Source organism: Dasypus novemcinctus, chromosome 1 (genome assembly GCF_030445035.2).
Source record: "Dasypus novemcinctus isolate mDasNov1 chromosome 1, mDasNov1.1.hap2, whole genome shotgun sequence".
Classification (NCBI taxonomy): domain Eukaryota; kingdom Metazoa; phylum Chordata; class Mammalia; order Cingulata; family Dasypodidae; genus Dasypus; species Dasypus novemcinctus.
In genome coordinates, this window is record NC_080673.1 from 45754527 (window position 1) to 45769133 (window position 14607).

At 39.2% G+C, this 14607-nt stretch overlaps 1 protein-coding gene across 3 annotated transcripts in view; it reads right to left on the reverse strand.

Moving 5' to 3' along the window:
• Positions 1 to 14607, reverse strand: part of ARHGAP10 (Rho GTPase activating protein 10) — a 337104-nt gene that overhangs the window by 101600 nt on the left and 220897 nt on the right. For all 3 annotated transcript variants that reach the window (XR_011648553.1, XM_058284486.1, XM_058284541.2), the window contains 2 exons: positions 11365 to 11470; positions 9830 to 9989 (listed from right to left, as the gene is read on the reverse strand). Coding sequence is in view for 2 of the 3 variants with exons in the window: in XM_058284486.1 (XP_058140469.1) it covers positions 9830 to 9989; positions 11365 to 11470 (266 nt within the window). In the remaining variant the exon portion in view is untranslated. The remainder of the gene's footprint in view (positions 1 to 9829; positions 9990 to 11364; positions 11471 to 14607) is intronic.

Sequence of the window (14607 nt, forward strand, 5' to 3'; positions counted from 1 at the left end):
GAAAACTGTTGCTGCCTAGCAACCCAGTGCCAGAAAAGCTAAATCAAGAAGCATTTTAGGTTGGAAGTTATTTTAAAGTGGCTTCCTTTTCCCATTAAATGACAAGAATGTTCTATGACTGGAAGGTTCCTCATACTCAATAAAAAAATGGTTTGCATACTACTCATTCAGCTCTCCTTCAAATTAAAGGATAACAGAGACCAACCATCAGAAGAGGGCGAGAATCTGTGTTGATTTTGCTGCAGCAGAAACAGAGTAGTGGCCTGCCCTTTACCCAAAGAGCCCAAAGGTGGCTGCCATTGAGGCAACAGCAAGTTGGGCCTGAAGAAAGAATTTATCCCACTGTTTAGCCTAGGAACAGGATGCATTTCCCTAGCCTTTGGCATAGACAGGCCAGATGCAGGTCAGAAGTTGGTTCTAAGGTTAAGGAGAATAAAGCAATGCACAGTTTGTTCAATGAGCATGTGTAATTTAATATTTGGTATGTTAGGTATAACATAATGGGAAACAACACATATGCCCATCTCACCTTTACTCTTTCTAGGTTCTTCTGTGACTAAAGGACACTGGATGTTCTGGGACTTTGCAACACATGCCACAAACAAGCGTAAATCAAAATATACTAAAGAAACCTCTGACCAGGAACAAATAATATGATTCCGCTTTCATGTAATATCTAGAATAAGCAAATTCAGAGAGACAGAAAGTAGACTTAACGGTTACCAGGGGCTGGGGGGAGGGATTAATGGGGACTGAGTTTCTGTATGGGGTGAAGAAGAAGTTTTACTAACATGGTGGTACTGGTAGCAAAATATTGTAAGTGTAATTAATGCCACTGAACTGTATATTTAAAATGGCTAAAATGTCAAATTTTATTTCATAGATGTATGTTCCTAGAGTAAAATTTAAAATATACATTAAAAAATGTGGGAATCCTGTATTTTACACATGGTTGTTCTGTAAACCCATGACTTCTCTAATATAAAAAATTTGTATTTTGACAAATATATAAGAACTGATAAGAATATCATCAAGGAAAAGTTCTGTATCTTTTCCCAGCATCCTGTGGTCCAGAGAAACTGCAACACATGATGGTTTACACTAGAAAAAACTTAACAATCAGAGAAACACTGAAACAACAGTGCAGATGAGATCACCACACCAAGCTTATATCAACCCAAAGCACATCTTGTACATCACATTGCAAATACAGTTAAAATCCTTAGGAAGATAAATATAAACCGAGAAGTAGTATATAGTGAGTTCTCTTTTGAAAAAAAAAAAAGATCTATTTTATTTCTTTATTCTCTCCCCTCCTCATCATTTGCGCTCTGCTGTCTGCTCTCTGTGTCCATTTGCTATGTGCTCTCCGTGTCTGCTCATCTTCTGTTTAGGGAGGCACTAGGAACCAAACCTGCGACCTCCTATGTGGGATAGAGGCACTCAATTGCTTGAGCCACCACAGCTCCCCGGTTTGTTCAATCTCTTATAGTCTTTCCTCTGTCTCTTTGTTGCGTCATCTTGTTGCATCACCATGCCTGCCCATCGCACCAGCTATCCTTCTCCAGGAGGCACCAGGGAACTGAACCCAGGACCTCCTATGTAGTAGGCAGAAGCCCAATCACTTGAGCCACTACCACTTCCCTAGTGAGCTTTGTTTTATTCCAAAAAAGTATAAGTACAAAGTGATTTGGTTGAGAGTAATATTAGATACCTTACTTTATATGAATTGCCAGTTTCTCAAAGCATTAACATAAAATACAATAGATTTTTTTTTAAAAAAAACAAAAAACTCTGAAATTATTGTTTTGTTTGATGATTCCCGAAAGCACCTCAGACCCTCCAGGGACCCTTGAGGGGTCGGGGCAACGATGGAGTCACGTTGTAAACATTCTTCATGACATTTTTTTTTTTTTTTTTTTTTTTTTAAAGATTTATTTATTTATTTAATTCCCCCCCCTCCCCTGGTTGTCTGTTCTTGGTGTCTTTTTGCTGCGTCTTGTTTCTTTGTCCGCTTCTGTTGTCTCAGCGGCTGCGGGAAGTGTGGGCGTCGCCATTCCTGGGCAGGCTGCTCTCTCTTTTCACGCTGGGCGGCTCTCCTCACGGGCGCACTCCTTGCGCGTGGGGTTCCCCCACGCGGGGGACACCCTGCGTGGCGCGGCACTCCTTGCGCGCATCAGCACTGCGCATGGCCAGCTCCACACGGGTCAAGGAGGCCTGGGGTTTGAACCGCGGACCTCCCATATGGTAGACGGACGCCCTAACCACTGGGCCAAAGTCCGTTCCCCATTCTTCATGACATTTAAAAACATGTAAAACAGAATGAATTCAAGCTATACAGACCCCATAATCCCTGAGAGGGTTTTTCACATACCTATTTCAGTTCCCTAAAAAGTTCCCCTAGCCCAGAGATGAGCTAACAGGCAATTAGAATGAGAGTGACTAGCAAGTTGTCTAAATCTCAGGAGCTAGAGGTCCTACTCTGTTCGTTCCTTTCCTCCCACATCTGATTTGGTTCCCCCCCATGACAGCCTTCTCTCATATCAGAGAAACATGAAGTAACTCATTCCTACTATCACCCATTCCAGCACATTCACTCATTTAACTACACTGGGTTTCTGGTTACCTCATCTATCATGTTTGAAATGTCCTCTTAACACATGTTCAAACGCTCTTCAAACTCTGTACTCAAACCCTAATCTAACTGCCTACTCAGGAAACCTTTCCAGATTCCCCACAGTCGGATAGTAAGCTCTCCTCTAAAGCCTCTTGACAGCTTTCTCTACATCTCTCTGAGAGTGGTTATTCTTATAACATCTTATAGTTACTTTTGGACCTTTCTTCTTTCCCCTACTGGACTCATTATCTTACTTCCCCCAAATCTCATACCATGTCTGACTCAGATCAGGCACTCATCAAAAATGTACTGAATTCATGCATAACAAGTATCCTTCGTTAAGAACAATGCTTTTAGGCAAAACTCACAAATTCGAAGGTATAAGCTCAATTTGAAAGTCCCTAGCAATTTTACAGTATCCTTTTCCACCCGGGAAAAGCAATTTTCTGGTTTGCAGGAGAAGAAAACCCTTGATAATATTTTTGGCCCACGAGCACTTCTTTAAAAACAACATCTTAATGTATTATGTGTAAATGAAGCCAAAACATATGGATTAAGTTTCCTATAAAGTACATATGGATTTTATAAAAACAGCAACGAGGCTAGGATAAAATGTGATCTCCAAAGCAGATTAACCAGGGGTCTTTTTCTAACTCCAAAATTAATGTGATGCTATCTTGCTTTAATTAAACATTGAAAGTTTCCCTCTTCTGCTTTAGCGATTTTCCTAGAGTCAACATTTTTCACATTTCTAGGGCAGAGAAATAATTAACAGAGGAAAAGAAAGCATGTTCCTTCTGTTGTCTTCTTTTTTCTGTCTATTCTCTTTCACAGGCACTAACTAGATCCCTTCCTCTCCTCTCCAGTTTATCCTCTTTTTTGAGTCCCTATCCATTATTCCACTTTTTCCTTTTCTGAGACTATTCTTTTAAACCTTTCCTATCCTTACTCCTTTCCCCTTTTTCTCTTTGTTCTTGTTTACTAAGAGGAATTTTTTCCCTCCCTCACTACTATCAAGTCAAACACAAGATCTGGGGGTGGTATATATGGGTCAGTTTTCAGGGAAACCTGTGGCTAATGTGGGTTTGTACGTCAATATTATGGCTTTCTGCACAACCACCCTTGTCAGAAGAAATATTCTTCCTCATAAAAGACCCTGGACTCTAAGTCCAGCTAAGCAAGAACAATGAGCTGGGAAGGAGAGTGAATATGTATATGGATGAAGTTATAGAGAAAAGAGGTGATTAAGTTTTTGGAAATGTAGAATAACTAATCCAAGCTAACAGCCTCCGCTCACCCAAAGGAACCCTCTGCTTCCAAACCTACACCCATGCATAAGGTGAAGAATCTGAAATTCAGCATCCTACCTCCTCCCTTCTCACCAGGAAACTTCAGTACATTAATGTAATATCCCCTCCAAGTCCATAGCACTCTCTAGCCACAGAAAGGAAGCAAAGGAAAACTAAAAGCCTCTACCTAGCTCTATAAAGTTCCATTTCTGAGAGCGGGTCCACTTTGATCTGCTATAACTATTATACCTGGCTCACCAATGTGACTTGGAGATTCCTGTAAAATTTGTTAACAAGCTGAAGTGGCAGCATCTACTTCTCAGCAGAAAATCATGTACTTATCTTCTTAGCTTCAAATAAGAGAAGAAAATAGGAAGCCACGGCATTGAAGATCCTTTTATCCAAGCGCAAGTCCCAGAGCTAGTATTTTTCACAAATAAGCTGCCTAAAAAGTCTCTAATTAGGTTTAATTGAACGGTAGTTGAGCTACTATAACAAAAGCTTATAGTCTATTTCTCTTTCTAAAAGCAAATACCAGCCATGTTTCCATGAAACTGTCTGGATGGCTTAGTACACACAAATGGGGTTTAATGACAGTTTGACAGGACCATAAAGGGAGGCATAAATCCAGCACTCATTACCAAAACAAATCTCTTCTTATTTCGATAAACAAGCTGCTTTTACCATATGGCAAAGAAAATCCGTGACCATGTTTCAAGTTTAACTTCTCAGTAGAAACTGATACCTGTACAAGCTACAGGTGCTCTAGCTAACAGCAAATGCAACAAAGACCCAAGAAATGCTCCTGCAATGCTTTGCTAAAAGGGACAATTTCTCTTTGTCTCTCTCTCCCCCATTCCTCCAACCCTTTCACAATTACTGACTTCATTAATTCATTCAAGAAATATTAACTGAGCACCTAATGTATATCAGGTATTATTCTAGGTAAACAAAAAGATCCCTTTCTTCAAGAAACTCAAGCTGTAGCAGAGAGAAATAGACAACTAAAAAAAGAAATGAGTAAATGGCATAGTATGTTAGACATGGACACGCGCTGTGGGAGATAGGATCAAAAACACGACTTCTACCTCCAGACTACAGCCTGCTTTCCAACAGGGCAGGCAAAGTTCATCTCCACATACCAGCTCCCAATACATGCTTGGCATATAATGTAATCTCAATTTAAAAAAATTTTAATAACCAAATGAATGACCTAGTTGTAAAATTTCCTGTCTTACAAGCAGAAGTGAACAACGTTATTAGCAAGGTCCTGATATACAGTTGACAGAATGAGAAAAAGAAAATATCTTACCATTCTTGAAATAAGTAATTTGAAAAGTCAACTGTTTCCTTGATTACAGAGAACAAGTAACAAGACAGATCATCTAAAGGATTATACATTTTTAACCAGATTCTTTACCTGGAGGTAACACAGTTGAGGAACGGGGCATGTGTGTTTTTCTAGGGAGAGGGTCAATAGCTTTTGTTAGCTTCTCAGAGGTCTGTGATCCCAAAAAGGTTAAGAAGCAGTGTCCTAAATAATAAAATATTTAAAAATTGTATTTATTTCTTTGCCTAATAGTAAAGGAGTAAAGGTGAACTTTATATCCTAAGTCAGCTCTTCTTTTTTCAAACAGATAGATGTTCTATTTTGAGGGAGTCAGAAGAGTGAGAAAGAGAGAGGCAAACAGAAGTAGACTCTTTGAGCATACATTGCAGGGGCATCCTGAAACCATTTTTTTTATATGTCCCTCAAAAACCATCTTATTTCCATTTAAAAATGAAGGCAGCTAAACTAAATGTACATCAGCTCCTTAAAATTCTGAATCCAAACACAAACTGCCAAGGCCACCAAAAGTAAAACATAGGTCTTGCTTTATTATCAACAAGAATCTCTCATATAGTTATAAAACCTTCTCAAGCATTCTAAGGTGAAGCTTTCTCAAGCTCTTAATAGAGAGTAAGAGAGAAGACAAGAGAATCTTACAAAATTGGCAGTATGCTACATAAGTCAATCACTCTCCCAAAATTGAACAGTTCCTTTTTAAATAGTAACTTTTCAGTCTCCTTCTTTAACAACATTTCTCTAAATTTTATAGTTACATGCCATGAGCCAGCTAGAGAAATGCAAGGCATGATTACGCATTGTCTGAGCTCAATCAGTGGTCACATTCACAGTCTAGTTCCTCTTGCTAAACTACAACTCCTTTAGCTCCAAGTTAGAAGGTCAACCCAACCTAAAAAGGCAAGGATCCCACGTGACCCGGGCTGAGAAAACATCTGGTTTCTACTTTACCTTGTGGTCGAGAGATGCTTCTAGCAGCTGGCATTTCAGAAGCCCTTACTATTTGCCAAGCACTGTGCTGTACATTTTCTATACAATATGTAATTAAGTCTTCACAACAAAGCCATGAGGTAGGTGTTACTATCATCCACGTTTAGTTGATAAGCACTAAGACTCAGCAATGTCAAGTAACTTGCCAAGGGTTACAGTAAGCAAGTAATTGTCGAGCCAGGGTTTTGTCCCAGGCAGTCTGATTCCAGAGACTGAGTCCATGACCACTGTCTCAAATTACCTTCCAAGGAAGTATCCAGAATCCACCCTACCCCCTAGGAAAATAGGCAATGAAGTGATGGAGTTGATCTTGGGAGGGCAATGTATGAGGCTGAAGGAGGTTTTACTGTAACTCAGCCATGCCTATTCACATATATATTATCTATGGCTGTTTCCAGACTACAACAACAGAATTGAGTAGTTCCAAGAGAGACCTCATGACCTACAAAGTGAAAAATGTTTACTATGTAGCCCTTTATAGAAAAAGGTTGCCAATCCTTACTCTAGACTAATCATTTTCAATCCTAGCAAATGATCAGAATGACTGAAGAAATTCTTCTAAATGGCTACCTAGTCATGTATATTCTATTTTTAAATTTTTATCTTCATAAGAATTTCTGCTAAGCAATGGAGAAAGCCAATATTAACTGGGTCCCTCAGAAAGAGGCATGCTGGCATTTTAAGAATGGAGAGGCATTTTGTAAACATCTACTCTCCTCTTTCTCTTCCCATTTTCTTCATACCAGAAATAAATACAATTTAAGGAGCCTAGAAAACCCAGCCTCCTTAAAAAATATATCCCAGTTATTTAGGTTAATAAAGAAAAGACCCCGGGGAGTGCTTGGGAAGCAGTTGTACATACTTTTATGTGAAATACTTCAATCACAATTTGCCATTCGCTGTCCCTATATGTGAAAACGTATGTGGGGAATTGGGTATATAGAATAAACCCTGGGGGAAACATGGGGATGACCATTTCTGCATCCACAGAGCACAGAAGGAGAATGGTTCCTTGACGATGAAGGAGAAAATAATAGGAATTTGGGAAACAGATCACAAGGTGACAATGACAAACAGTGCTTATTACTAATGCTTAAAATGATGGCGAGGAGGGGATGGTATACTAAATTATATTGCTCCTGATATGGATCTCCTAAATCAGACCAAATTCAAGCCACCCCCAAAACTCAGGAATGTGTACCTCCCTTACCCCCAGAGCCTATCTGAGGTGCTTACCCTTCTCCAATTGTTCCTCCTTTACCTGCCACCCACTCCTGATGGTGCCAACCAGAAAGACACTTTGCAAGGCAGGACCACCTTTAAAAATGCATAGCCAACAAAATAATATTTTTTAAATTATTTCATTTTCTCATTAATTTTACTTCATTATTTTGTTGGCTTCATTTTTGAAGAGGCCTTGGATCACAGAAGGGTCATCATGGCAGGTGAAAATTACTCTTGCAGGGTATCAATGATGGGGGGATGCATGGGAAGGGGTTCAACTGGAGTATGCCTCTAAGGCATATGAGTATGTTCAAGTGTTCATGGGGCAATGCCTCAGTGGGTAGAAATCCACACAATAATCCAAAGAATATTGAATTATCATCCTGAGGAGTTCTCTGCTACATTCTCTAAAAGGACAAAAAGAATCCCCCAAGTGTAAGAGCAGTGCCTAGTGAAGGAAGACAGACCACTACACAAGGTGCTTGGTATTGATGATTATACTTATGAACCTTTACTTATGAAATTGAAATTTAACCTAATATTATTTACTGCCTAAGAGTTATCTCCTGAAAACCTCCTTGATGCTCAAATATGGGCTCTCTCTAAGCCAAACTCAGCATATAAAATGCACTACCTTCCTTCCTGCAAGAGACATGACTCCCAGGGATAAGCCTCCCTGGCACCAAGGGATTATTACCAATGCCAACTAGCAATGCATTTGGAAAAAGAACATGACCAGAGGGGGGAAATGATAAATACAAAAGAGTTTTTATGGCTAAAAGACTTCAAAGTGAGTCTAAAGTCATTCCAGAGGTTACACTTATGCAAGTCTCAGTGGATCTCATTGACTGCCACAGCAAACAGTGCCTCAAATAGAAGGGCTCCTGAGGGCTCTAGAGATATCCAGAAACTATAATACAGGGCAAACAGCACAGGAATATGGCACCCTGTCAGTGGACCTTACTTTGGAATTTATGCTCCCCAGTGTAACAGAGTTAAGACTCATTTATAGGTTCTCTACACTTGGCTCTTCTGCTCCTTTTACTTGAACCTATAATTAGCACTATACTTGATAAACAGATGCCCCAAAGGCCTAAATCTTTGGTCCATCCATGTGCCAGTTGAGCCCTGAATTTCAGCAGAGTTGCAAAACCTACTCTCCAGTTCACTGGACTCATCCAGTACAAATAACAAGGAGATAATGATAGAAAATGCCCATGCCAAGGAACAGAGAGTGTCTGCAAATGCACGCAAGATCACTCCAACCATCTGTTCCATGGGATCTAAGCTCCCTCTCAGTTAGAAGCAGAGTGGGCATCACTATCCCAAGGACCTCAAGAATGGGGAATGAACAATGGACTAAAGTTGACTTATTATTCTACTACAGGCTTAGTATTATTCTAGCAATGGAGGAACTCTTATCATTGATATAAAGGCAGTGGTCACCAGAGGTTCTGAGGGATGGGAGAGGAAAGAATGAGTGAAATATTGGAACATATTCGTGAAACTGGAGCTGTCCTGCATGACACTGCAGTGATAGATACAGGCCATTGTATATTTTGTCACAACCTACAAAAGAGTGCAGTGTAAACTATCATGTAAACTGTAATAGATAGTTAGTAACAATGCTTCAATATGTATTCATCAGTTGTAACAAATGTACCACACTAATGAGGGATGTTGTTGATGTGGGAAGGTGTAGGAGAGGAAGAGAGGGAGGCATATTGAAATTCCTCATGTTTTTTTATTTAACATTTTTGTAATCTAAAGCATCTTTAAAAATAAAAAAAAAATTTTTAACTTAAAAAAAAGTGCACAGCTATTAGAGGGACCTTGACCAGCAGGTCCCAGTGCTCCCCAACCATCACCACTCAATGAAACTCGTGTTTCTCCAGATTCATTTCACTGCCTTTCAAACTTCTTTATTTGCCTTACTTTCTCTCTTCTAAACTGCAAAGTCCTCAACTGATCATGAGTCCAGGACTGTCATGACAGATTGATACAAATATTTTCCCTGTGTCACAGAAACAATTTGAGTGAAGAATCCAAGGATAAGAATGAAGGCAGCAAAAATTATGAAGATTTCACAACTACGCTGCCAACGTTCATTTGCATGTTGATTAAATGCTTCTTCATTTGGACTAGTGCATTAACAGAAGACCATGTAAGCCTCTGGTTTATGAAACGCCATCAGAAGACAGACGCAAACTGAGAACTTCTCAGAACCAATCTCGTCACTGTGATAATGAAATTATTTTTAAATAAAAACAAAAGGGAAGGGAAATCTAAGAGGATAGTTGTACATCACACGATCACAAGCCAACAACAGGAATTCTCATAAGGAAAAAAGCAATACAAGTTTACCTTTTCATGGTTTTCAATTAAGATTTCCACGACAATGTTCTGAAACTTCAAATCCATGATGGCAGCAACAGTTTCTTCCTGTGGCCTCATCAGAGTTGGTCCAAACACCACTCCTAAATTTGCCACAGTCATGAGGTTTTGCTTGGAGTGATTTGCAACACTAATTTTGATGAGAAAAAAATATGGTGTATGGTTAAAAGAAGGGTGTAGAATGGACAATATTCTCCATTGTATTTCCCTAAAAACAAGGAGTCAAGAGACTCAAATTGTCAACATCTGCCTCAGAATAAATTGATGCAATCTGACAAGACCTTACATGCTGAGGCTCCTGCCTTTCTACTTCTCTCCCTTCTATGCTCTACTTCAGCCACACTGGCATTCTTAACAATGTACATGTTGGGCTCGTTCCTGCCTAAAGGCCTTCATTTAATGTTTCCCCCTACTTAGTACATCCCCACTCTCTCCAGATCATCAAACCCTTGCTTCCAGAAACGACTTTTCTACATGGCACCCTTTGTGAGAATTAGCTTCACAGGCACAGAGAACTTGGCCAGAGCATTCGTACCAACCCCCTTCAGCCCAGTACCATTGTGCACTGAACCAACTGGCCAACTGTCCTCTGCAGTCCTGCTTACTTAAATCAGGTCTCAACTCAAAGGTCTCATCCTCAAATAGATCTTCCATAAGAACCCTCTTTGTAGTCCTAAACCTAACAGAAATTCTCTATCCCCTTATTCAATTTTTTTCTTTTTATAACTTATTTACCATATGAAATTATTTATATTTTAATTTGTAATCTCTTTGTTATCTTTCCCCCCTCTTAATGTATATTTCATAAAGGCAGGGATTTTGTCTATCTTCTTCAATTATGTGGTCAATAAATATGTGTCCTAAATGATTGAATAACTCTACTCGTGGCCTTAGAGGAATCATAATATCTTCTGGCCTTCAGTTTCTCTTTGTGTAAAATAAAGGTTCTAAAATATATGGTTCCTAAGATTCCTCCCGCCTCTAAAATTCTGTAATTACAATGATCTAAGAGTCATATATATTTGAAGAAAGGGCAAATCTCTCTACTGAATTATTAGATTTTGCTTGCTTTTTAAAGTGGGACTGCAGAGAAGGGATCCTATGAACTAACTACCTATTATTGGATTAAACAAACTTAGAGGACATGTTCAAACTTAGAGTTAGGTAGGTGTGAAACCAAGCTAAATTTGCTAACAGACTTATAATCACATTTCCAGAATCTGTGTATGGGGAAATGTATAACATTCTCTTCTTTCACTTCAACTCAAACCCTGAGTTGCTGGCAATAGCATTAAGCAAATAATTATATGAATTCAGGAAAGTATCATATTTCAACAATCCTGTCCAAAACACACACAATGAGTCAACCATCCAGCCTGCCCTTCCAAGTTTGGTCACTGGTACTGTGTATATAGCCTCAATTCCAACTGTTACAAACGCAAGAACGCTGTATATAACCTAGAGAAAAATGAAGAACATTAAAAGGAGAAAAAAAAGAGGCTTACTTTGTTAAGTGTTTCACCAAAATATCCAACATCTCTTTATTTTTCTCTGGCAGTTTGTGTACCAAGAAATGGATAGCACTGACTCGAGACTCTGGACTGCCACTTTCTTTAAGGAAAAAAGAATTAGAAAGTTATAAGAATACTTTGAGTCAAAAATATTCCCTCAAACTAACAATTACAACAGCTCATCTATTCAACATCTCCAAACACAGAAAACTCAAACATACTTTGCTACATACAAAAGGGGGGAAAAAAATCCATCTTTCTCCCTATGATTCATCCTTTACTGCCTCCCTGTATGGTAATTTCAGTGTAGCTGCAATGAGTGCCTTTCCCTCCAGTTTATAGTTAAGAAGAGATAGCTGCAGCTACCTCCTGCACTTCAGGTCTACTCACAGCTTACTGGATGGAGTCCAGTCACTAGTTGCTGTCCCACAACGTCATGCAAATGATATATCTGCAAATAGGCTACTCCCCTTATCCCTCAGATTTTGGAATTATTATCCTTGGCTCTTATAAACAGTGGGCCCAATACCCTCTATTGTATTCCTGATGGAAAATTGTCAAAGAAATGAATAAGATACTTAATACTGAAAATCATGACAGAGTTTCCAGGGGTATCAAAAAAGGGATTGGTGCTCAGCTTGCTGTAAAAGAAAAGATTATAAAATGCTTCAGAGGTTCACGTAGCTAGGCCATGGAAGCTCAGAAAGCGTCTCACGTAAGGGAGAGCATTTGAATTGGACTCTGAAGAATGGGCAGGGTTTCAGAAAAGGCAAAGCTGGGGGCAGGGTGGGGAAGGGGTACATTCCAGATTCAGCAATGAGCATGAGAAAAGACATGGTGCCTGTTCAGACACAGCACATTAAGCTTATAGGATGGTAGACAAAGGACACACTTTAGTCTGGGAAGTCTACTTTGATTGTGGGCTTCTAAATCAGAGTCACTGAAAGTAAAGCAAGGAATGTATAAGAATAGAGTTAAATTTGGGTAAGATATACTTGACATTTTTTAAAGGATGGATTCAAATAGGAAAAGGAGCAAATTAGGAGGAAAATGCTCTTTGAGCAAGAAGTACTGAGGTTGGAAAGGGGGTAAGTGGGAGAACTACAAATAAAGAATACAGTCTAGGGTCAGATGTCTAGAATCACTTCTTGCTGAGTGGTTTTGAGTAAGTTACTTCTCTGTGCCTCATGTCCCTCATCTGTAAAATGAAGATACTAATACTATCTCAAAAGGCCATTATGAGGATTCAGTGAGGTAACACATATAAAGCTTGTAGCCAGTGGCTGGCACATAGAGGCACTCAATCACTGTGAGCCAGTATTACTTCTGTTGCATGTTTCTATTCGTCTGTGAGAGCACTACTGTGGAAGAAGTAGAAATAACAGGATTTAGCAACAGACTGTCTATGGGTCAGAAGGAAGAAGGCAAATATGACCAATGCTTCAGGGCTAAGTTATCAGGAGTATGGTTAGTTCTATTATTAGACGGAGCATGGGAGGCAAGGTTGGTATGAAGAGGAGGAGGACTGAGTCATCTTCCGATTAGCCAATATCCAGCAGGTAGCTGGGAAGGGTAGGAACTTTAGAAATCACGGAAGTGTTCTGCAGAGGACGTGACCTCTAGCACATGGCCAATGCTGCCTGTTCAGAAAGCTAACTAAGTGCTCTGTGGGGAAAGGAGCTCCAAAGATGTACAGGGGAGATGCCAGCCTGGTCAAAGAGAAACACACAGAACAAAGCAAGGAGGAGAAAGAGATAGGAGGCGAGCAGGGGGGGTGGCAGAGTCATTGGGAAGTCAAGTCAGAAGAGACCTGCGAAGACTGAGAGTCAGCGGCATCAACAAGGACAAAATGAAGAATTCAAAGACTGGGCAAGGAGCCCGGCAGGTAACTGAATTTACCTACCGGGAGCTCCTTTTTATTAAAAAATGGGGAGGTTTCAGAGTGAGGAGCTGGAGAGGGAGCGGAGAGTGGGAGTTTAGAACACTTGTTCTAAAAGTGAGGAACTGAAGGAAAGGGGGAAGAAAGGGAAACATCAAGAAAAGGGTATTTTTTTTCAAAATGGTAATATTTTTACTTTTTTACTGATGATAAAAAATTAAATATCTGCTCATTGCTAAAAATTTAGAAAATAGATAAAATAAATAAAAGTAACTAAAATCTACAATATATTATATTTGAGAAAGAACACATAAAATTATAAAGAACTGCTACAAATCAATAAGAAAAAAGAGACAACCCAACAAATAATAGGCAAAAGACATGTACTAGAATACTCTCAGCAGCATTCTTCATTCTAGCCCCAAACTGGAAACAACTCAAATGTCCATTAATAGTAGAAAAGAAAAATAAATTGTGGTATAACAACTTAACATAATGCTATAGTGCAATGTGAATGAATGAATTACCACTTCACCCAACATGCAGGAATCTCAAAAGATGAGGAAAAGGCCAGATGAGATTCCATTTATATAAAGTTCAAATGTAGCAACTTTATTCTACGGTGTCAGAAGTCAGGGCAGTGCTCGTCCCCCAAGCGCGGAGGACAGTAGCTAGGCAGCCTTGAGGAAAAGCGTCTGGGCTTCTAATAATGCTCTATTTCCAATGACAGGGTAGCTTCACCTTGTGAAAATTCATTAAGTTGTACATGTATGCTTTGTGTTCATCTTTGTTGTTTTAGTGAAAAGTTCACTTAAATAAAAATTAACCATAAAAAAATCACACACCTAAGACAAACTGGTAAACCTTAAGTGTAAACCTTTAGAGTTTTCCTTCTCTTTTTGTAATGAAATGTTTAGCCAATCTATTTCACCTAATATATCTCAGACATCTTTCCACACCCTTAAATGTAGCTCATACCACCATTTTTATGAACATTTAGGTTGTTTCTGACATTTGTAAAAGTGAAGTTTGTTCCAGCTTACACTCCCAATAACAATGTTTGAGAATGTTGGAGAATATTCTCTTTACAACAGAGAATACTGTGATGGTTATTGCTAAAGAAAAATTAAGCAAAAATGCTAAAAAACGAAAAAGGCACATGCTAAAGCAAAACACAAATAATCCAGTTGTGGCTGTTTGAGATTATTTTACAAATCCCAAAAAGAGAAGGATTATGTTTTTTAAACTAATCTATTCCTGTGTGTGTCATACCCTTTGACTGCATTAAACTCTGTTGAGGAAGCTTTGATTAGGTTACTTGGTAATCCCATTAGGTCTTCTGATTGGGTCACATTAGT